Source organism: Nuphar pumila, chromosome 7 (genome assembly GCF_984573655.1).
Source record: "Nuphar pumila chromosome 7, dmNupPumi1.hap1.1, whole genome shotgun sequence".
NCBI lineage: Eukaryota > Viridiplantae > Streptophyta > Magnoliopsida > Nymphaeales > Nymphaeaceae > Nuphar > Nuphar pumila.
This window is the reverse complement of record NC_143255.1, coordinates 119,845,360-119,867,711: the sequence shown is the minus strand read 5'-3', so window position 1 is coordinate 119,867,711 and position 22,352 is coordinate 119,845,360. Positions and strand designations below refer to the sequence as shown.

Sequence of the window (22,352 nt, the reverse complement as noted above, 5' to 3'; positions counted from 1 at the left end):
ATACTTCAAATTTAAAATTGAACATTCACACATAATTAGATGTCCATTACAACTTTGAATTAAATAACATCAGAGTTCTTTCAAATTAAAATTTATCAGTCTTGAGCACTCGTAAATGCTCACAATCGAAAACAAATCCAAAAATTGGAAGGCCTAACTCAGTTCCCGTCGCAACCTCTCGCTATCGTATGTTCGTCTATTCACTACTTGAAAACATTAAACAATAATAGAGTCAGACAATTAAGTCATCAGTAGGGCAGAGCTATTCAATACACATAAATTAAAAAAGTAAGCAAGGATTAATTCGATACTCACGCCCAAACACTAATTAATCACACAAGAATACATGCAAAATAATTTCTTATAGGACTTTCAATCGTTCATTTACGTAATTCTTTCCATCAAAAGCAAGCATGCACTTACCATTACAGAAGTCAAACTGTATGCATGAGTGACTATTTTTAATTAGGTTTTCTTTTTTAAATGATGCATGCCATGCCTAATTAAATGCGTAATCACTTTAGGTTTCAGTTCTTAGCCCTGTGGGTACTAACACAGGCTTAAACCTGGATCAGGGCCATGACGCAGGCAGTATTTTCATATAATTGTGGCTTTGGTCTGGCCGAACACCTTTCACTAGTCTACAGGTGAGGGAAGAGCGTATCGAGAGAACGCTCGCAACACCATCATTCTGATGCATCAGTTTTCCACTCATGAGTTTATATCATCTATGTTGTAGTCTAATGCAGAGTTTTTTCCTATCTTCGTGGTTGGGGAAGAGCAACCTTCCATGCTTGAAATAATGCCCATAAAGCCGAAAGTACCGCTTGCCCTCTCCTTGCAAGCATCGATTTTTAGTGTTAAATAGTTAAACTTTTTAAATTAATTAATTTTATGCAACACTCACTTATGAATCCAACTCAGAGATTCAACTTCTTCCGGGTCCATGGATGCACATTCTTAAAACATATACTTTAAGTATCATTGCACAATGCTTTTCTTTCGTTTTGCTTTTGCGAATGAGTATCATACTGCATATGAACTACTAAGATATTTTTATGCCGAAACTGAGTGCCTAATATAAGGCACAAATTGAACGAAGTGCTCATGCACTAATTAGCCTTTATGGCCATTCGCTAATGAACTGGACGAAAAGGGTCGAAACTGTGATCGAATACGAATGTGCAATTGTTTATGATTGTTGACATTGAAATGAATGACATATGCATGTTAATGCGAATGGTTGGATGCATTTAAATGTTTATAGTTAAGTCATTGCTTCATGTTGAATGTATGCATACTCGAAAACCATATAAAAACCGTACATATATGCTAACTGGGCCTTTAACCGGTTCAAAACTTATCGAACCTCAATTTTGTCCGACTGTTACAACTGTCACAGAAAAGTGTACAGTCGTCAGATAAAGGTAAAATTTTTATAGGTTACAGATAATTATGTCAGCTTTCCGATGCCACAAACTGTTTGTAAAAATTCATTCAGATGACGGAGATACGACCGGTTTAGTGCATGCTTGTACTTTTCTGTTCTGATTGTCACGATTCAGTGCTTAATTCAAGAACAAAGCTCAAAATTTTACAGAATTTATGAAATTTTGTTAGATTTCTAACGCAACAAACTGTTTATAAAAACTCTTTCTGACGAGGGAGATACAAACGATTTACCGGTCGGGTGTCAGGCCGAAAATACGTATTGACAGGCAATAAGCATTCGGGTGAGCAAAAATAAGCCACCCGAATTCATATTTCTATTTTTCTTCACATGAATTCATTAAATAAAATCTCCAAAACAACAACATATGATTTTTATATGATCTCTCGTGGACAAATCTTGTTTTCGCAGCAGTTAGGCTGAAAAATCGATCCATCTTTTTAAACCCTATTTCCTCAGAAATAATTTCGGTATTTTTGCAATATCAAGTATAGAAATGCATATTTTTCCATGATAAAAATAACAAAAACATGATAAACATCATACCTCTTGTACATGAACATTAGACTACAATTTCTAACTAGAAGTTTCGCAAGAAAATAATAAATTTTACCTTACTTTTAAGCAAATACAATTTTTGTTTCTGAAAATCCCATAACATGTATTACATAACTTTATTCGTTTTTATTACAAGTTATTTGTTCACTTTAGGGGTGGAACCGATTCCTCTTTGAGAGAATCAGAATCAACCCTTCTTCCTTAATCCAAATTAAATTTTCTATGAAAGCTTTTCTTTTTTGACAATATGATAATTCAAATTCAAGAAAACGATTTTGACAAAAACGATTTTTGAGAAGGGTTTTCTTTCGAAAACCCTCTCTATTTTGATTTCGACAAATTCAATATCAATCCCGCGCATGGGGGGTTTGGTACAGGGTTTGTTTTATTAGAAATCAAAATAAACTTGTGCCTACGAGTTCCGATTTACGTGTAGAGAATAGAACCTCTTACATTTTGCGCAAAAACACTTCTTTTCTATCAAAAAAGATGAACTTCACAAGCGAACCGGTCATCCACTTTGTATGGTGGCTGCGTCTAGGTGATCAACTCGCTCCACCCACATATGTAGGTTCTCCTCTTGGTTGAACAAGAGGGAAACCATAAGAAGAGAAGAAAAGAAGAAGAAGAGAGAAGAAGCAAGAGGGAGAAGGAGAGAATAGAGAGAGTAAAAAAAAATGAGAAAGGGCCAAATTGGAGTGGCGTGAGCCCCTCCTCCCTTTTTATAGCTTAGGAGGATTAGGTCAAGGGCTAGGCTAATCTCGGCCCTTGATCTAATATATACCCTCCTTTTCATTCTTCTACTTATTTGTTTCCTATTCTCTTTTATTTTATTTTTTCTTCCTTTTTTTTCTATATACTATACTTAGGTTAATATATATTATGCAATACATATATAATGTATAGTATATATTATATACTATATACTTAAGGCATATGGGCTGGTTGACACCTCCCTTGGGGTTTTCAACCCTTTTCAATTTGATTAGGGTCAAGCTTGCTTGCTTGACCTTGTCAAGCTTTAATTTTTTTTTCTTTCCTTTTCACAATTCCACCTTCTTTCTATTTTTTTCCAGCCCTTTCCATCCTAGAAAAAAGGTCTAGGATGGGACACCCCCCTCCTCTTGGGAGGCTTTCCTTAGCAATTATGCAAGTTTTGACTTTGATAAAGATTTAGTTTTTTGAAAACTTTTAAAACTTTGAATTTAAAGCTTTAACTTCACTTATTTTTCTTTTTGTTTAAGTTAATAAGGAGGTGCCATATAGAATGGGACGGTCCACCTATGGACCTCTACCATCGTATTCAATTTAATTAAATTACATTTTCCATTCCATTTAATTAACTTAATTTAATATTTTTGGATTTCAATTCTTTCAAAACTAGGGTTTAAGTTTTAAATGGCATGACTCTAAATGCAACCCAAATTATTTTCAAATGTATGTGAATTTTTTCTAAACCAAAATTCGTCTAGCTTAATTATATTTTCTTTTTCTAAAAATTCTATTTTCTCAGAAATGTATTTCGAAAATAATTTCCACTAAGGTCGACAGGACCTATTGGTGTTTTGGATATATTCTATATTTTTTTTCTAAGTCTTGTTCCGAGACCTAATCTATTATATTTTGTATAACACAAATGACCATTATCAAATTATCACATATAAAGACATTTGCGAAAATTTACAAAAATTCCTCGAAAAATTGCGGGCATTACAGTCCAAGGTTATAATGCCCTCCTTATGTACTTTGGCATGTTCCTTCCAGGTTGACAGTAATGATATCAGCCGTGAAGTTAATTTCTGAGTAGGACCATGTGTAAATTGATTGTAACCCTTGCTTCTTGGTAGGGATATTCTTCACCACCAGACAAATGAGGACATTGACTTTTATCTTGTTCGATGCAGAAAGCAGGCTCTTTCCTTGAGCATAAACTAATATATCTTTTACATTCTCTACTTGTTCCAACCATGATGTCAGTTTTATCACTTCTTGTTGCTTTCTAAATTCATCCTTCTTTGAAACCGGGACCTAATGTCTCAGAGATAGTATCTTTCTACCTTCAAACAACAGATTACAGGAGTATCTACTCATGGCTAGAGCAATGTGTCTGGCTTTACAAGGCTTGATCTGATACTGGCAAAGCAGATCAAGCTAATTGTGTTTGTTCTGAAGGGCTGGAGTACTAGTTGGAAACTTGGAAGGCACCTTATTTGGATGTTTATAAACTAGATCTAGATGTGATCCATGATTCAATCAAACCTAGTAGGAAAATATATCAAATTTTTAGAGATGGAGATTTTACCCAATTAACCACTTTGTAGTCATTGTCCATCCGCTGCAGGTTACAGACTAGCTTCGCCTAAGCCAGGTCCAATTGGATTTTGGTTGAGGCCCAAAAGGATGCTTTGGGTTAGTAATCCCTTATAGAGTGACTTCTGAAAATCTTCATGATCTATTCAAGTTTGAAAGGAGAAATGAACAGTGAATAACCAAAGACTATTACCGACTTACTATACATGTATATGAGCTTTTTCTTAAATAGTGACATGAGCATTAAATTTGTTATTTCATTGTAAAGTTATTGGATGGACCTTCCAGTTATCATTTTGAAAATCAGTCATCCTGATATAATAACTAATTCAAAAGTTAAATTGATCATCGTATACACACAACAATGAAGTTTGAAGAGGAGGCCTTCATTGAGCTCAACTTTTCTAACATCTTAAATACAAAAAATATTTTAGTGGAAGTATCTTAAATTGAAAATATGAGGATGCATACTCAAGATAGTCACTTCTTTTTCCCTAAAGTCCGAAGAGTATTCAGAGGCTTAGATGAGTTGTGTGTTAGTGGACGTAAGTTAAAATATGCTGAGTACGAGTTTATATCTTAGCTGATGTTGCAAGAAATTACCGAATCAAATTGATATCTGCTAGGCATAACAAAGAATAACAGGAATATAAATGATCTAAATTCTGTAATAAAATGTCACGCGACCCAGACATTTTGGATTCCTTATGGGACGGGTTGCAATTTCACAACAATAGATCTTGAATTTTCTATCTGATTTATGTGAAAAGATAGATGTTAGTTTTATGCATTTCTTTGCATATTATCAACAAGTTTAGTTTGCTTCATGTGGCAATATTATTAATTTCAACCTGTTTTTCCTCAACTGTGTCTTGCATCTTTAGCATTTTTGGTTTTCTCGAGTTTGATTTAGCCTGAAGACTTGCATGTTTTTCGGAGTATACTGTCTTGCTATCGGAGGTCTTGTTTGCAAGGACAAGTTGCATTGTTTTCCTGTCATGCAGTTTCAAATCTTCATGTGTAATGTACCCATATATCATGCACACGGCATGAATACAAATTTGGTTCTGGAATTCACTTGCTACCATTGATAATCGAAACAAATGATTTGCTAGTTTTGCTCATCCCTTAATAAGCTACGGTGTTTAGGTAGAAGGTGATCTCAATATTTTTATGCAGTTTAATTGTTTCAATGAGAATGTGAACAAAATAGTTCTAAATCTGGAACAAATTCCCCTGCAGGAGGTTGGTGGAGTGGTGCTCCTACATTAGCCTTTCAAAAGTACATCATGGTCATGTTTCTTCTGGTTTTTTACTACTGTAAATTTTATTGCATTTAAATTTCATGGTGACTTTTCATGGCAGCAACTTCATCAAAATGGTAGAGGAGAAATTTCCCAAAGATGCTGATCTCATTGTTGCATGCCAGAAGGGGTTGAGGTGTATTTCCAACTATCCTATCGTTTCTTGTACGTGTGCATGCATGAACAAATCCATGTGTTATTTTCTCAATAAATAAATGTAGGAAGGTCAGAAAAGGATGTGTATGAGTTCAGTTCTAGCAAATATCTGAATTGCTTGACATTTGTCTTGGTCTATGATATTTCTAACCTGTCCCTTGAGCCTTTTTGTGATTGTAGTTCTTTCCCTACTTTTTTATATGTATTTCTATTTTTCAGATAATAATGTATGTGAGAGAAAATAGTGTAGTAGGTTATCTCCATCGAACCAAATCATCTGGGTTCTTGGAGTTTTAGTTGGTTTTGCTGAGTCTCCATCTTATGGACAATCCCCTGCTGACAGTTGGTCAACTGAGTGAAGTATATTGTGGCTATATTTTCATATTTGGTTAAAAAATCCTACTTTCAATTCATGCTTCTGTGACTTGGGAACTGATTCACACTTGGCAAGCTAGATGTGCAAATGCTTCTAGGTAGATGGAAGAATGCTCCCATAAATTATATACTTGCGGTCAAAGAATAAGTGCATTGTTATAGTCTATCTGGGAAGAAAGTCATCCACAATAAATTCATGATTGAACTTATTGAAACTTATAGGTGTGCAAACATAAATAAAAGGCCTACGAGTTGCATGTGTCCTATATGTATCATTGGAACCTAAAAATCTTTTCTAGATGAGTCCATTTTCTTGGAGAAACGGATAAGATATCTTAGTATATTGGCATCTTAATACCACCAAGAGTGAGTAGGGCTGCAAATTGAGATGAACAGCTTGTGATTCGGCTGGACTTGACACATCAAAAGCCCATTCAGGCTCATAAATTGAGCTTGGCAGGCTGAGCCACAAGCTGCTAATCAAGGTCACATAAGCTGTGCAAGAACATGGGGTGCTCGACTCAGCTCAGCTTGTGTAGGCTCCTTAGGAATATATATTGGATGAAAGACTTCTCTTAGAAAAACCTGTATGTAAAATTTCCAAATCTGACAGGGCTGGGCCACTGGGGAGCAGGCTGGATGGTTCCTTGGATGGCTGTCGGGCTCATTGACAGGTCAATCATAAGTATGTGTGTGTGTGTGATATATATATATATATATATATATATATATATATATATATATATATATATATAGAGAGAGAGAGAGAGAGAGAGAGAGAGAGAGTACGCTCATATGTTGCAGATGGCACATAACAGCGGATTTCCATTTTTCAGTGATTGTTTTGCAAATCAGTCCCTGTAGATATGTTCAGCATGGACCATTAGCTAGGTACATAGATGGTGTTTTTCAATGAAAAACACATTGAGCATTGAAAATAACAAAAACTGTGGGCGCTGATTTTTCAGGCCCTTAAAAAACTGCTCACCTATCATAATTGGACAATTCAAGTGCAGGTTCCCACAAAAACATACATGTATTTTCTACAGATATTTCAAAAAATGAAAAGAAAAGCTGGCTGCCTGCACTGTATGGACATATGCAAGTACCTCTCTCTCTCTCTATATATATATATATAATATATATATATATAGCAGTGGTAATATACCCGACTCATCCCTGCCCGACCTGTACCCAATGGGCTTTTTTTCGAAAATCCGACCTTACGGATGTGTTCTGCATGATCGATTCACTAGAAATTGTCTCTTGGATCATGCATTTTGGATGAAAAAAATGGTTTTTGGAGCCTCAAAAGTTTAAAAAAAATTATAAACCGTTGATTTTGGAACTTTATAAAAGCCTATCCACGCATCAGAATGAAATGATCCAAGACCTGATTCCTATGAAAACAAGCACGTAAAACACATCTGTAAGGTTAGAATTTTGAAAAAACACCAAATTTTTTGAAAAAAACCCATCTGGTACGAGTCGGGCATGGATGGAGTCTTGTAGATTCCTATTTTCTATATGGGCCTGGCCATCCATGTCATCCTCTGGCCCCAGCCTGTGTCCGACCTGCCAAAACCGGGCTAGCCTCTAATAGCTCAGCCCAATGTCCACCCTTAGGCTAGACTCAAGCTGGTTTGTAAGCACCCAAACCATGCTGAGGTCTACTTTCCACTTTGACATTTATTACCCAGCCTGATTATCTAATTGGATCTGCGTTAGTGGTCGGTGTCCAATTATGATCAGGCTGCATTAGGTGCAGTTGGGTAATACTTGGACTTGACCTATTTATATCTTTTGTAGGTAATAACTGTTAAATTATGTACCTTATCACCTAATGTAATATATATATATTTTATATATATAAGGTAATACATATACATATATTAATATATATGTATATGTATCTACTTTTTATATATATAAAATATATATATTTCTTATTATTTAGTCATAGGGGTAGTTTCGTCTTTTCTTCCATTTTACGCACATTCACCTTTTGAATGTGTTTGTAATTTCTTTTTAGTTTTTCTTTTTTCTTTATTTTTATTTCTTTTATTTTTGTACTTAAAGGAACCTTGGGGGGCCCACTCAAATAGACGTTGGGCCCCTCCAACGGTCACATTTGTGACCGTTGGAGGGGCTCCAACGTCTATGAGTGGAGCCCCTCCAAGGCTCCCTTTTGGGTTGTTATAAATAGGGGCTCTCTCCTTGTATTCTCTTATGGCTTTGAGTCAAAGCCCAAGTTCTCAATAAATTGATTCCATTGTTTTTATGCCTTCGTGCATTAGTGAGTTATTTGTGGGTTGTGCTTTTTGTGCACAAGTGTTCCAAAGTGTTCTTATTGTGCTTTCGTGGTGGGTTCAATATCAAGAATATTAAGGTCTTGATATTAGTATCTTGTTGAAGATACTTTTACATGGTATCAGAGCCTCGTTGGAAGAAAGAAGATCGTATATCTCGCCTCTTGTAAGCACCTCGAAAATCGTGCCCTCAAGCTAGTGAAGTTTTTGAGTAAAGCATTTGCTCCGGGCAATATTTTAGAAGCAACTTTCGTCAAGAAAAGGTTGAAAATCCGTTAAGGTACGCTTTATTTTTCATCTTCTCCTCTCCATAATGGGTGAAAAAGACTCCCACTTCTCCCTTTGTTTTAAACTTAGTGGTTCGAACTACCATGTTTGGGCCGGCAACATGGAAGCCCATATCAAAGGGAAAGGTCTTTGGGGTTATGTTCAAGGTTCCATATCGGAACCCGAACCCAAGCTTTCTATTATAGAGAAAGGGGAAATCAAGATTCTTGAAGGAGAAGATAGACAAAAGGCCTTAGAAGAATATTCCAAAAGGCATGATGAGCGAGAAATGAAGAACTTCAAAATATTGTCTTGGATTTTTTCGTCCGTAGAAACCAAGATCAATGCCAACATCATCAAATTTAAAAGGGCCTCCGAAGCTTGGTTATACCTTGAAAAAATGTATACGTCAAGGGACTTGTCTCACAAATACTACCTCCAAAAGAAAGCCTTGACTCTTCAACAAAATGATTTATCTATTCGGGAATATTTTGCCGAATTATCATCTATTTGGGACGAGCTTGCCATGCTCGAACCAAAATGGAGCGGAGAAGCTATTGAATTAAGGCACAAACAACTAGAGGAAGATCGTTTCTTCAACTTCTTAAATGGTCTTAGACCCGAATTTGAGCAAATTCGGTCCTCCCTTCTATCGGCTTTTACCTCCCCATCTATTGAAGATGTCATCACCAAGCTAAGTGGTGAGGAAACACGTATGGGGATTAGTAAAAATAACCCAAGTATTCTTGCTACACCTTCTCAAAATGACTATGAAGTGATCAATGCCGTGTCAAGACCCGGTAATAATTTGAAGACCTACAAACCGCCCCATTTCAAAAATCAAGGGCAAAATGATCGATATGGCAAGAGAGATTATAGCAAATTAACTTGCCATTTTTGTAAAGAACCGGGACATATCAAACCCAATTGTCCCAAATGGAAGAAGTTCCTCGCCGCTGCTTTAGCATCCCAATCGGAGGAACGGCCTTCAACATCAAATGAACCTCTTTCGCTTCATCAAATTATGGATGCTCTTCAACCTCTTCTCAAAGGAGGCACTTCTGGAGCCGCCATGTCATCTTCTTCCTCTCTTGGTAAGACATCTTGGCTACTTGATTCTGGTGCTTCGTTTCATATGACTCCAAGTCATTGTTTTCTTTCTAATTATTCTGAAAATCGCCTTCCATCTTTTGTCTCAACCGCGGATGGAACCCCTCTTGAAATTAAAGGAATGGGCAATTTTGAAAAACAAGATTTTTTTATCCCAAAAATTCGTCTTATTCCAAAGCTAAACTTAAATTTACTTTCCGTTTCTCAACTCTCGGACTATGGTTGCGATATAAAGTTCTCTTCTAATAAATGTTGGATACAGGATCGCCAGTCCGGGAAATTGATTGGGGAAGGCTCTAGGAGAGGAGACCTCTACTATGTTGATTTTCTTAAAATTCCCAAGAATCAATTTTGTAATGTTGCTCAAAACAAAGATATTCATGTATGGCATAAGAGATTGGGTCATCCCAACATTGTTAAAATCTCTTATTTGTCTTTTATTAAGCATCTTTGTAATGAAAATTTTGTTTGTAATGAATGTATTCTTGAAAAAATGAGAAGTCTTACTTTTCCTCAAAGATCCATGTTTACAACAAAACCTTTTGAAATCGTTCACTCCGATGTATGGGGTCCAGCTCCGGTGATATCCAAGGGAGGCTTTTCTTACTATGTTATCTTTGTGGATGATTTCACTAGGTTTAGTTGGATATATTTTCTTAAACATAAATATGAAGTTTTTTCAACCTTTAAAACATTTCATATGATGGTTTTAAATCAATTCAATGGAAATTTTAAAATTTTTAGAACCGATTCGGGTGGCGAATACCTTTCCAATGAATTTAAAAGCTATCTTGAAAACTATGGAATTCTTCATCAAAAGTCTTGTCCCAAAACCCCCCAACAAAATGGGTTGGCTGAACGGAAACATAGGCATATTATTGAAACCACACGAACTTTGCTCATTTCTCAAAATATACCGAAAAAACTTTGGGCGGAGGCCGCTCTTACTTCTGTCTATCTCATAAATAGACTTCCATCTAAAAACTTGAACAAGATTTCCCCGTTTGAAAAATTATACGAAAAAGAACCTGATTATAGCAGGTTAAGGGTTTTTGGATGTAAATGTTTTGTCCTTACTGATAAAAATGACAAACTCTCCCCTAAGGCCATTCCTTGTGTCTTTCTTGGTTACTCTGAAACTCATAAAGGTTTTCGCTGTTATGATGTTAAGAGTGATAAACTTTATGTTTCCAGAAATGTAAGCTTCTTGGAAAATGTTAGTGGTTTCGAAAAACTTGAAACTAATGACGAGAATATAGATTATTCTTTTCTGTTTGATTTATTAACTGAAGATGATGATACTAGCGATGATGAAACAAATCAAAATGATGAAACTCCTACCGATCAACCCATTAATGAAGAACCACATAGAGATCCTATAACCTACTCTCATAGAGATAGGAGTACTTTTAGAAGTGCCCTCGAAAGATATGATAGTGAGTCTACCCCTTCAAGTGAAGGAAATCTTCGTAGGACCGAAAGATCAAGAAAACCCCCTTCTAGGTTCATCTCATATGAGTCTTTTTCACCAAAATATAGAGCCTGTCTAAGCGCCATTCACTCGTACATAGAACCTAGGGATTTTGAGGAAGCACGAAAATACCCAGAATGGATAGTTGCTATGAATAATGAACTTGAAGCCCTAAAGAAAGCAAAAACCTGGGAGTTTCAAGACCTTCCTAAAGATAAGAAAGCAATAGGGTGTAGATGGGTATTTAAAGTCAAAACTAAGTGTGATGGGTCTCTTGAGAGATATAAGGCCCGCTTAGTTGCAAAAGGATATGGTCAAAAATATGGGATTGATTATGAGGAGACTTTTGCCCCCGTTGCTCGGATGGTCACTGTCCGATGTCTTATAACCGTTGCTTCAATAAATAAATGGAACATCTATCAGATGAATGTTAATAATGCGTTTTTAAACGGAGATCTAAACGAAGAAGTATATATGGATGCTCCTCCTGGAATGGAGTATCTTAAAGGGAAAGTGCTTCGTCTTCGGAAAGCACTGTATGGTTTAAAACAACCTCCCAAAGCTTGGTATGATAGGTTTAACTCCGTGATGTTAGATAATGGTTTTTCATCATGCTTTACTGATACTGCTTTGTTTGTTAGAAAGTCTAATGCAGGGATTGTTATTCTGTTGCTATATGTGGATGACATGCTTATTACTGGGAGTGATTCTAAAGGGATTAAAAGCATAAAGTCCATTTTAAAGGATAAGTTTGAAATGTCTGACTTGGGTTTCTTAACTTATTTTTTGGGTATTGAGGTTGCATACTCTCATAGAGGGTATTTTTTGTCTCAAACTAAGCTTGCATCTGAGATTATTGACAGGTCAGGTATTACAGATGATAAAGTTTGTGAAACTCCTGCTATAGTAGGAGCAAAAATGAAGATTGATGATGGTGTTCCTCTCTCCGATCCTACTCCCTACAGGCAACTCGTAGGATCGTTGATGTATCTAAGTATCACCAGACCAGATATCTCACATGCGGTGCATACGACAAGTCAATTTCAGCATGCACCAACTTCTGTTCACATGGGTGCTATCTTACGTGTCGTAAGATACCTAAAGCACACTATTAATAAGGGAGTTTTTCTGTCTTCTTCTTCTGAGTTAAGGTTAATTGCTTATACTGACTCTGATTGGGGAGGTGACCCAAATAACCGTCACTCCACCACTGGTTTTTGTGTTTTCTTAGGAGACTCATTAATCTCATGGAGATGCAAGAAGCAGCAAAAGGTGTCTCTATAATCAACTGAAGCCGAATATCGTGCCATGGCAACTACTACCATGGAAATTGTTTGGATTCACCAATTGCTGGAAGACATGGGAATCACTATTGAAGGACCTACCAAGCTTTGCTGTGACAACAAAAGTGCGATTTATATCGCCAAAAATCACACCTTTCATGAGCGGACCAAACACATAGAGATGGATTGTCATTATGTTCGAGAGGCGTACCTCAAGGGAATCATTGACCTTCCATATGTCACGTCTGAATATCAATTGGCGGATTTCTTCACCAAAGCCTTGTGTGCTCCGCGTTTCAACTTTCTTCTTAGCAAACTCTCGGTCATCCTGCCCTAAGTTTGAGGGGGGGTGTTAAATTATGTACCTTATCACCTAATGTAATATATATATATATATTTTTTATATATAAGGTAATACATATACATATATTAATATATATGTATATGTATCTACTTTTTATATATATAAAATATATATATTTCTTATTATTTAGTCATAGGGGTAGTTTCATCTTTTCTTCCATTTTACGCACATTCACCTTTTGAATGTGTTTGTAAGTTCTTTTTAGTTTTTCTTTTTTCTTTATTTTTATTTCTTTTATTTTTGTACTTAAAGGAACCTTGGGGGGCCCACTCAAATAGACGTTGGGCCCCTCCAACGGTCACATTTGTGACCGTTGGAGGGGCTCCAACGTCTATGAGTGGAGCCCCTCCAAGGCTCCCTTTTGGGTTGTTATAAATAGGGGCTCTCCCTTTGTATTCTCTTATGGCTTTGAGTCAAAGCCCAAGTTCTCAATAAATTGATTCCATTGTTTTTATGCCTTTATGCCTTTGTGCATTTGTGTTATTTGTGGGTTGTGCTTTTTGTGCACAAGTGTTCTAAAGTGTTCTTATTGTGCTTTCGTGGTGGGTTCAATATCAAGAATATTAAGGTCTTGATATTAGTATCTTGTTGAAGATACTTTTACAATAACTACTAAAACAACTATGATCATTTGGTTCTATCATCTTCTGACAAAAATGGGTGTTCTGTTGTTGGCTCCACGTTTGCTTCTTTGACATAGGTCCACTTAATATGTTGCAAGATACCATATATTTCATTATTGAAGACTGGTTTTTGGATGGATATATTTCCTATTATTTTTCCGAAATTGCGGACTTTTTCATGAAGCTGTTTTCAGTTTTTCCTTGATAAAATCCTACCAACATCTTCATCATGAACTCTTGGGATCATGTTAGGCCAGTGGCAAACTGACTATGAGTTTATATAGTTGGGCTTGGTGTCATTTCTTTTGCCTTTTATGTATTGGAGGATTTAGGTCGTTTACCCCTTTAAGTGACATTTTTGATAAAATCTTTCCAGTCAATTAATCAGTATTTTTTTTGCTCACTCTGTTGCTAGTGATGACTCTGTGACTTTGCATTGCATATTTCTTGTGGCTTTGTTTGAAGTAGTGACTTCATCTATTGATTTTTGTTTCCACCAGATCCCTTGCTGCTTGTGAGCAACTGTATAATGCAGGTTTCAGGAAACTATTTTGGATTCAAGGTGGTTTTGAGACTGCTGAGGAAGAGGTATCTCTATATCATGCATGCATCTGTTGTTTCTTCTTAAGGTTTTCTTTTTCTTTTTTGGATTTCTTTGATTTAAAGGATTCTTTCTGAATCTTAAATTTAGAAATTATTTAAGTGATAATGTTGATCTTATTGGCTAGGATTTTGAGAGGGAAGGACCACAACCTTTTAAGTTTGCTGGAATTGGTGGAGTTTCCGAATTTCTTGGGTAATCTGATCTTCCAAAAGAATGCTATCCTTTGAAAGTTGGAGTTTGCTCTCTCTCTCTCTCTCTCTCTCTCTCTCTCTCTCTCTCTCTCTCTTGTGCACATGCACAGCATTGCATCAGTTGGATGTCACTCTTTGTGCATGGTTGTCACCTGTCACTAATGTTGGACATGATATCAAAGTTTATTTATTTATTTTTTTAACCATTGTTCATTAGTTTCTGCCTTCTTTAAACTGGTCATGCTTCTTCGCAATTGCTATGTGATGCTTTTGGTATGGGGGACTTCAAGGGTGTTACCAACCGGAGGCCTGCAAATATGTGGTCCTTGATTTGAGAGGGGTGTGGGGTTTCCCTTGGCTAGTGAAAAAAAAAACAGAAAAAATATCAGCTTTCTACTGTTCTTGGTACATACTGCTCCACTGGATCTGCCCAGAACTCTCCTTCCGTCTTGAATGGCAGTGACATTTTGTTTTCATTTACTGCTGTTTATTAATTTCTCTTTCATTTGCATGGATTGCTTCACTGTTGGCAGTTGGACTGACCAGCAACGAGTTGCAGCTGCAAAAGAAGGGTGGAGGTATAGGCTGACCTTCTCTGCTCGTCTGGTATGTGCCTTTGCAGATCTCTTGTGGCAGCTTATCCTTCTTCACATGGCTTCGACCTTTGAACTGCATAGAACCAATACGCCAATTAACATGGTGGTGTTAAATATGTTTGTTGTAGGTTGGACTTTTTCTACTTGCAGATGCCCTGTTTATTGGTGTTCAGCAGGCTGGACATATCCTTCAAGACTTAAGGAGCCTTAACTGACCCATCTACATTCACTCAAGAACTCATTCTACTTTCATTCAAATCATGTTAGTGTGGAGGAAGATGTCAATTTTCTCGAGTGAGCATTTCTGCACATGCCTATTTTTTCAGTGGTCCAGTTTTGTTAGAACTTGGAAGCATTTATTCTACTCTTAATCAGAGTGAGGCTTTGAACTTTTGATTTCTTCCATGTAAGCAGATTTTTCTTTTTCTTTTTTGGTTGGTTATGTTCAATTCTGTAATCTCTTTCATCGGACATTCATTTCTGCTTAGAACTCTGAAAACGCACATGTGATCCATGCAACTGTTTTTTTTTTTAGAGAGAAAAGAGAAGATCCATGCAGCTGATTTGACAGGGTAATTTACACAGACGCTTAAACTATCATGGATTTACGTTTAGCCACCTGAAGTTTCAATTTTCTTGGAATTAGATGCCTAACTTTTTAACAAATGCCTCATATGTGCTTTCCTTTGTTTCTCCATATCCTTAACTCTAGTTAACATTTAACACTTCTAGTTGATGAGAATAGATGCCAATTATCCTATTTGATATTCTCAGACACTATGCAGCAGCATCACGTTAGGGAGACTTTAAGCAGTTTAGCGTCGTTGATAATGTTTAGATGAGGGAAAAAAGTATTGTTCTGTTCCCCTCTTGGGATCCTCAATACTGATTTGAATTGCACAATCCTGAATCCTGACACCCTCAAATATAAGACTACAAATCGATAGGAACCAGTAAGTGTTCTTAGCGTGGCATGTGGCATTTGTCGATCAATCACGGAGCAGAAAATTGATTGTGTTGGGTTTGAGGAGTCATTATACTAGAGGTGAAGACACGTCAAGGATTGGCCAAGTTAGCAACACATTGATTCAGCTGATGAGGGGAAGAACTGTGGCTAAGTTTGAAATTGCAACACTTGCCTCTTGTTCACTAGTAAGTGGGTTCCCAAGTGTTTTGGTAATTAGACATCATGGAAAAGAGTTTGATCCCTCATCCTAATCAACACTCTTTAGCATTTTTCCAATCCAATTTTCTTTTTTTTTGAAAGGCAAGCTGGGGTTAATCATATCCCTACCAGTTATACAACTATACCATTGGGTTTTGAACCTGCAACGTCCCAATACAAGGTGACGTGCATTAGCTGCTCCTACCAGACAAGCGGGGCCCGTTGGTTTTCCAACCCAATTTTCTCATGTCACACAAGTATAAAAAAAATTCAAAAAGAATTCTCACATGAAAACTTCTCTCCGGCAAAATCTTTCCTTTTCTATGTGATTTTTTTCCTGTTTCCAAACGTGCCCTTGTACTGATTCATGAGAAAATGCTAACTTGACTGTGGAGCAGATTATTAGGGTGACAGGATCCAATATTTTCATGTCTCATAGCTTGGATTTTCACTCCGAATCATATGGCAGTTGGCACTGTTGTGCCGCTGTGTGGGCTCCACAGCAGCTGAATATGGGCCCCACTTGAAACGGCACCACACCACGTGATTGGTCCTATGACCCAAGCTATGAGACACGAGATGCACTAGAACCGTGCCATTAGGGTTGAAGAAAAGATGCTAATAAACAGAATTTGTATAGATCATATAAGTTTTCATTTTTCTTTCTCACTAAGTGGTTCAAATTTAAACTCATTATATTCAAGCTCCACTGTCTTTGAAAGGCCAATAACCTGAATTTAGCCAGAAGCAACTCATCCTAGTTTTGATTCAAGTTAAATCTAGGATCAAAGTAACTCGAGATGAACTTAGCAACTCAGGACAACTAGCATCTAGCAGTTTGAGAAAAAACCACGGTTTCCAATTTAAGAAGTGGGAGTGAGAAAAGATACAGGAAGTGGAAGCAGGCACTTTTAAAATTTTAGGAAGAGGAAAGAGAACACCGGAATTGTACCGGAAGCAGCATGGGAATCAAAACGGAAGTTGGACTGGGAATCAAATTGAAAGTGAAGGAAATCAAAGGGAAAACGAAGTAAGATTTAAACAAGAAGTGAATGGGAAGCAAGATGGAATAAAACGAGAGGCTAATATTTTATCATTCTTTTCTTATACAAATTATGTAATTCATGTCATCATTGAGAAATTAAAGTATGAAAAATAGAAGACATTATAATCTTAATATTGAATCGCATAGGCAACCACTTAACAAGATGCATCTTATATCAAATACATCAACTAATAACATACATCAAATTTTCATGTAATGGCCAACTTCATACAAAAAAATCACACTCCATAGTCCATGAAATAAAAAAATTAAAAATTACTAATTCTAACAACATAAAATAATAAAAACATCATCTCATTAGCGGTTATAAAAGTATTTGTTTTGACTGTATACGAAAGTTGTGTTTCTTATGTCTAGTGTTTGATTTACACTGTGTGGATAACTTCGACACACATGGATAATGGGTCGAATAACTTCATTTTGGATCATACCAACCAATCTGCTCTACCATATGAGTATTTTGAATGTTTATTATGGATTTTAGCCCCGGATATGAATATTAGGTTGGATCCAAATACCAAAAAGGTATAAAACTTATGTAAAATAAATAAGCAATCATATTATATATATATATATATATAATTAATATTATATTGAATCCAATTATGAACGTACATAAAAAAATCATGAATTTTTGCTTCAAATATGGATCTCAAATTGAATCTATAGACATATATATTCATTTCTTTCATTCAAATATGCTCATACATTCATTCATTTATTAAAAAATAAATACATGCATTGATTCATTAATTAAAAAATAAACATACTCACACATTTATTCATTCATCCATTCAAAAATAAATTTGCTCATACAATCATTCATCCATTTATTCAAAATGAACATGTTCATACATATATTTATTTCATTCATTCAAAATGAACTTGCTCATACATATATTCATTTCATTTCATTCAAAATGAACATGCTCATACAATCATTTATTTATTCAATTCAAAATGAATATGCTCATACAACCATTTATTTATTTATTTATTTAAATTCAACATATTTTTACATATATCCATTCATTTATTAAAAAATGAACGTGCTTGTACATTTGTACATTTCATTTGTTCATTAAAAATGAATATGCTTATATAATCATTTATTCAAAATAAACATGTATATATATATATATATATATTCATTTCATTAATTTAAAAATGAACATGCTCATACATTTACTCATTTTAGTCATTCATTCGAAATGAACATATTCATACATTCATTCACTATAAAATAAACCTACTCATACATAATATTCATTTCATTAATTTCAAAATTAATCTGCTGATACATATATTCATTTCATTCATTAAAAAGGAAGCTTGACCATACATTTATTCATTTTGTTCATTCATTCAAAATGAATCTACTTATACATTCATTCATTCCAAAATAAACTTGATTATACATAATATTCATTTCATTCATTCTAAAACGAACTTGCTCATACATTTATTTATTTTGATCATTCATTTTAAATGAATATATTCATACATTTATTCATTCCAAAATGAACTTGCTCATACAATCATTTATTAAAAAATAAACCTACTCATACATATATTCATTTCATTAATTAAAAAATGAACATGCTTATACATTTATTCATTTTGTTTATTCATTCAAAATGAACTTGCACATACATTCATTCATTCCAAAATGAATTTGCTCATACATAATATTCATTCCATTCATTCTAAAATAAACATGCTAATATTCATTTCACTTATTCTAAAATAAATATGTTCACACATACATATATTCATTTCATTTATTAAAAAATGAATCCACTCATACATTTATTCATTTTATTTATTTTGTTCATTCATTCAAAATGAACATGCCCATACATTCATTCATTTTAAAATAAACTTGTTTATATATATATATCATTCAAAATAAACATGCTCATATAAACATTCAAAATCAAGTATATAAGAGTATTATTTATTCATTTTATTCAATCCAAAAGAAACCTACACCTACATTCATTTATGTATTCAAAATCAAGTATATAAAAAAGTATTATATTATACGAAAAGCCAAAATGTTATCAATGAATCAATATGCCAGTATGTGAAAGAGTATCATAGTATGTCGATAACCAACCCCAGCTCAAAAAAGTGTATATCACTCCAGCACAAATATATATCAAAATGCTAAAAAATGAAGAAGAGTAACACGACAAGAAAAATACAGCATCCCCTTGAACATCATCTAATTACTCTTATGGTTGTCATGTCTTCCAAGAGTCGTAAATGACTCTAGCCCTCTTCTTGAATACAACATAATATATGCGGTGAAGCATCATCGTGTCGATTCTAAAAAACAACAATATAAGTTAAACATATAATGTTATCAATTAAACACATAAAATATAAATTTTATTAAACCACTTTTGCTAATCATACAATTGCAATAATGAAACTTATGTAACAAGTAATAAAGACATCACAATATACTTATTGTGTGGCCAAATATTTCACATTTTAATTGTTATTGTATCTCTAAGATCCTTGTTGTTACCATGATTAACTAGTTGTCTTGCATTTTTCTCCAAAGATTTAGGTTGAAGTATGATATGATTATCATTTTCAATTGTGAATTGTTCGGCGTCTGGATTCTTTCTAATATGAATTTACAATCAACATTTTATTATCTTTATGCTCCTTGTCTTTGAAGATAATTCTAACCATTTTCTCTTTTTCTAAACCAACAATTTATACTTTGTACTTGCATGTATTTATTATCTTCATCTCTTTGAGAACTACACCCAATTTGATATCCATGGGAAGGGCCTATTAACCACTGATTTTCCACAAGCCCAAGAATGGGCAGTGGGCATTTTTCTTGATTCTTCTAATTGTAATAGCCATTGATTTGCTCATTATCATAAGCAATGAAATAAGCTTCAAATGCACCCAAAAATCCATAATTCACTAGCTTACATGAATTTCACTGAAATATGAATCTACAATCCCTGTTTTTGGAGGATCTAAGATACAATGTTGGTTTAGTGGATAGTTGCTTACTAAGCTTCATAAAAGGCCTTTACATGTCACTCAAAACCAAAAAAGATATTACTAAACTTTCCTGAAAGTTGCATACTATTAACCACAATTACCTAATATCGTGAAATTTTCAATTGATTGAGATTTTCTTGAAAAAAAAGGTAAACTATTGAACTGAAAATGCAATTAAAATATGTCACTTACTAGTCCGTAAAAGGAAGGCCATAGAGAGGCCCTTTCCGGCCTTCGAGTTGTTTTTCTCAAATCTGACTGCACATATGTTTTTGGCATAGTCGATTTGTTAGGAAACGATACTTGGGTCATGTTTTTTATTAAAAAAAATATAGTTTTTAAGTCTTAAATATTTATGATAATTATAAAAATTTTACACCATCCATTTTCAAACCTTATAAAAACCTACCTGTATGTTGGAATTGAATGATACAAGAGTCTATACTTATAAAATCAAACAGGTACAACACCTGTATGGTCAGATTCGATAAAAACATAAAAAAAAACTTTCAAAAGCTCCCTAGGCAGCGGTAGGTACGGATCGATGTAGGCAGCTGCTATATATATATATATATATATATATATATATATATATATATATATATATATATATATATATATATATATATATATATATAGATAGATAGATAGATACGGTATCAATGAGTTGAAACTCGTTGGTGAAAGCTGTTTTAACTCAATCAGATCCTTCATGTGTTCAACATGACTATGAAGAATTCTCCCTAATTTTGACTAGCTAAAAGCTTTTCCTTTTTCTTTATCTTTTCTTTTTTCCTTTTTTTTCTAAATGGCAAGATGGGGTAACCCTTGTGGGATCCCAACCTGATCTCGGTCGGTTATGATAGTGCAACCTACCTATCCAGCTGACTAATTTGACTGCAGCTAAGAGTTTTACAACTATTTCTGTAGATAATTCTTGTGGAAAAGGATGTGCCAGTTCTAAAATTTTAGTTGATGATGGAAACAAAATTTTAGTTTCTGAACCTCAAAAGATAAATTAAAGTTCAAGATCTAAAAATTTTATGATAGACATCCTCCACAAATATGTGAATTCTATGATAAGTTTTCTAATTATTTAAAGGGAAAATATTTGCTACTAATGAAGGTAAGGAGCTAATGAGCTAAAAATCATAGGTGCAATATGTATGACTCAACCTAACCAGATGGATGTGTTTATCATGGTTTGTTTGCTAAGAATCAAGCTTTGGATCGTGTTTTTCTCTTGTAAAAATGTGATATTGTGCGTTATTAAATTTGGTCACATTATGGGCAATTGATTTTTAGACCCTTTACAAACCTAATTACTTGTCATGATCACATAATTAAAAAAAAAATCCTACTAAACAAACCGTCACATCAGTAACACTTGATCTACAAAAAATTAAGAGTTTTTGAAAAAAATAGTGATTTCTACTCATTAGTTCCTTACCTTCATTAGTAGCCAATATTTACCTATATTTAAATTATTAAATTTGTTATTTGATGTTTTTATATATGACAATATTTTTATTAGATAATATTCAAATTAACACAAAATTAATTCAAAATAATGTCCAAACTTAGTTTTATTAAGGAAAACACAAAAATAAACATAAAATCAATAATTATATAAAAAAGATTTAAAAATGCAACCAAAATGATCCGCTCTGCTAAGGCTGTAAATGGATCAAACATGCCTTAGGAAACATCCAAATCTGAAATAAACACAGTATATTCAAATTTGAGTCCGAGTTATAAGAATCAGATCTGATGAGGTAGGGTTGAGTAAGGATTCTAATTGTATATTACCGTATTGGAACAGGTAAATAAAAAAAATTAAGAACATGGTCTTTATATACATGTAAAATGTGCACTTGGGTTGGACTTTGATATTAAAGTAAATTAGACATGACCTAAAATATTAATCCAAATTCGCTCGGAACCAAAGAGTAATTTGAGAGTGCAAATCTAAATCCAATCTAAATGTACATTCGGATCTTATTACATGAATCTGACATTGAAAAATAACATTACGGCCCACCTCCATGGGAAGCAGATCAGGTCATGCTGAACATGAGATTTTTTGCCCATGCCAACATCGTGGCCGTCCGTTTTGT

The 22,352-nt window shown here is 34.5% G+C and overlaps 1 protein-coding gene across 2 annotated transcripts in view; it reads left to right on the top strand.

Moving 5' to 3' along the window:
• Window positions 1-15,547, top strand: part of LOC149833201 (rhodanese-like domain-containing protein 11, chloroplastic) — a 39,437-nt gene extending 23,890 nt beyond the window's left edge. Inside the window, exons 5-10 of one of the 2 annotated variants that reach the window (XM_090014978.1) lie at window positions 5,561-5,600; window positions 5,684-5,758; window positions 14,081-14,168; window positions 14,309-14,376; window positions 14,909-14,981; window positions 15,100-15,547. In XM_090014978.1, coding sequence (XP_089871104.1) covers window positions 5,561-5,600; window positions 5,684-5,758; window positions 14,081-14,168; window positions 14,309-14,376; window positions 14,909-14,981; window positions 15,100-15,186 — 431 coding nt within the window. In that variant the 3' untranslated portion in view covers window positions 15,187-15,547. Of the gene's footprint in view, window positions 1-5,560; window positions 5,601-5,683; window positions 5,759-14,080; window positions 14,169-14,308; window positions 14,377-14,592; window positions 14,735-14,908; window positions 14,982-15,099 lie in introns of those variants that run through there. The other variant, XM_090014979.1, reaches the window with a different exon arrangement.
• The last annotated feature ends 6,805 nt before the right edge of the window (window positions 15,548-22,352 follow it).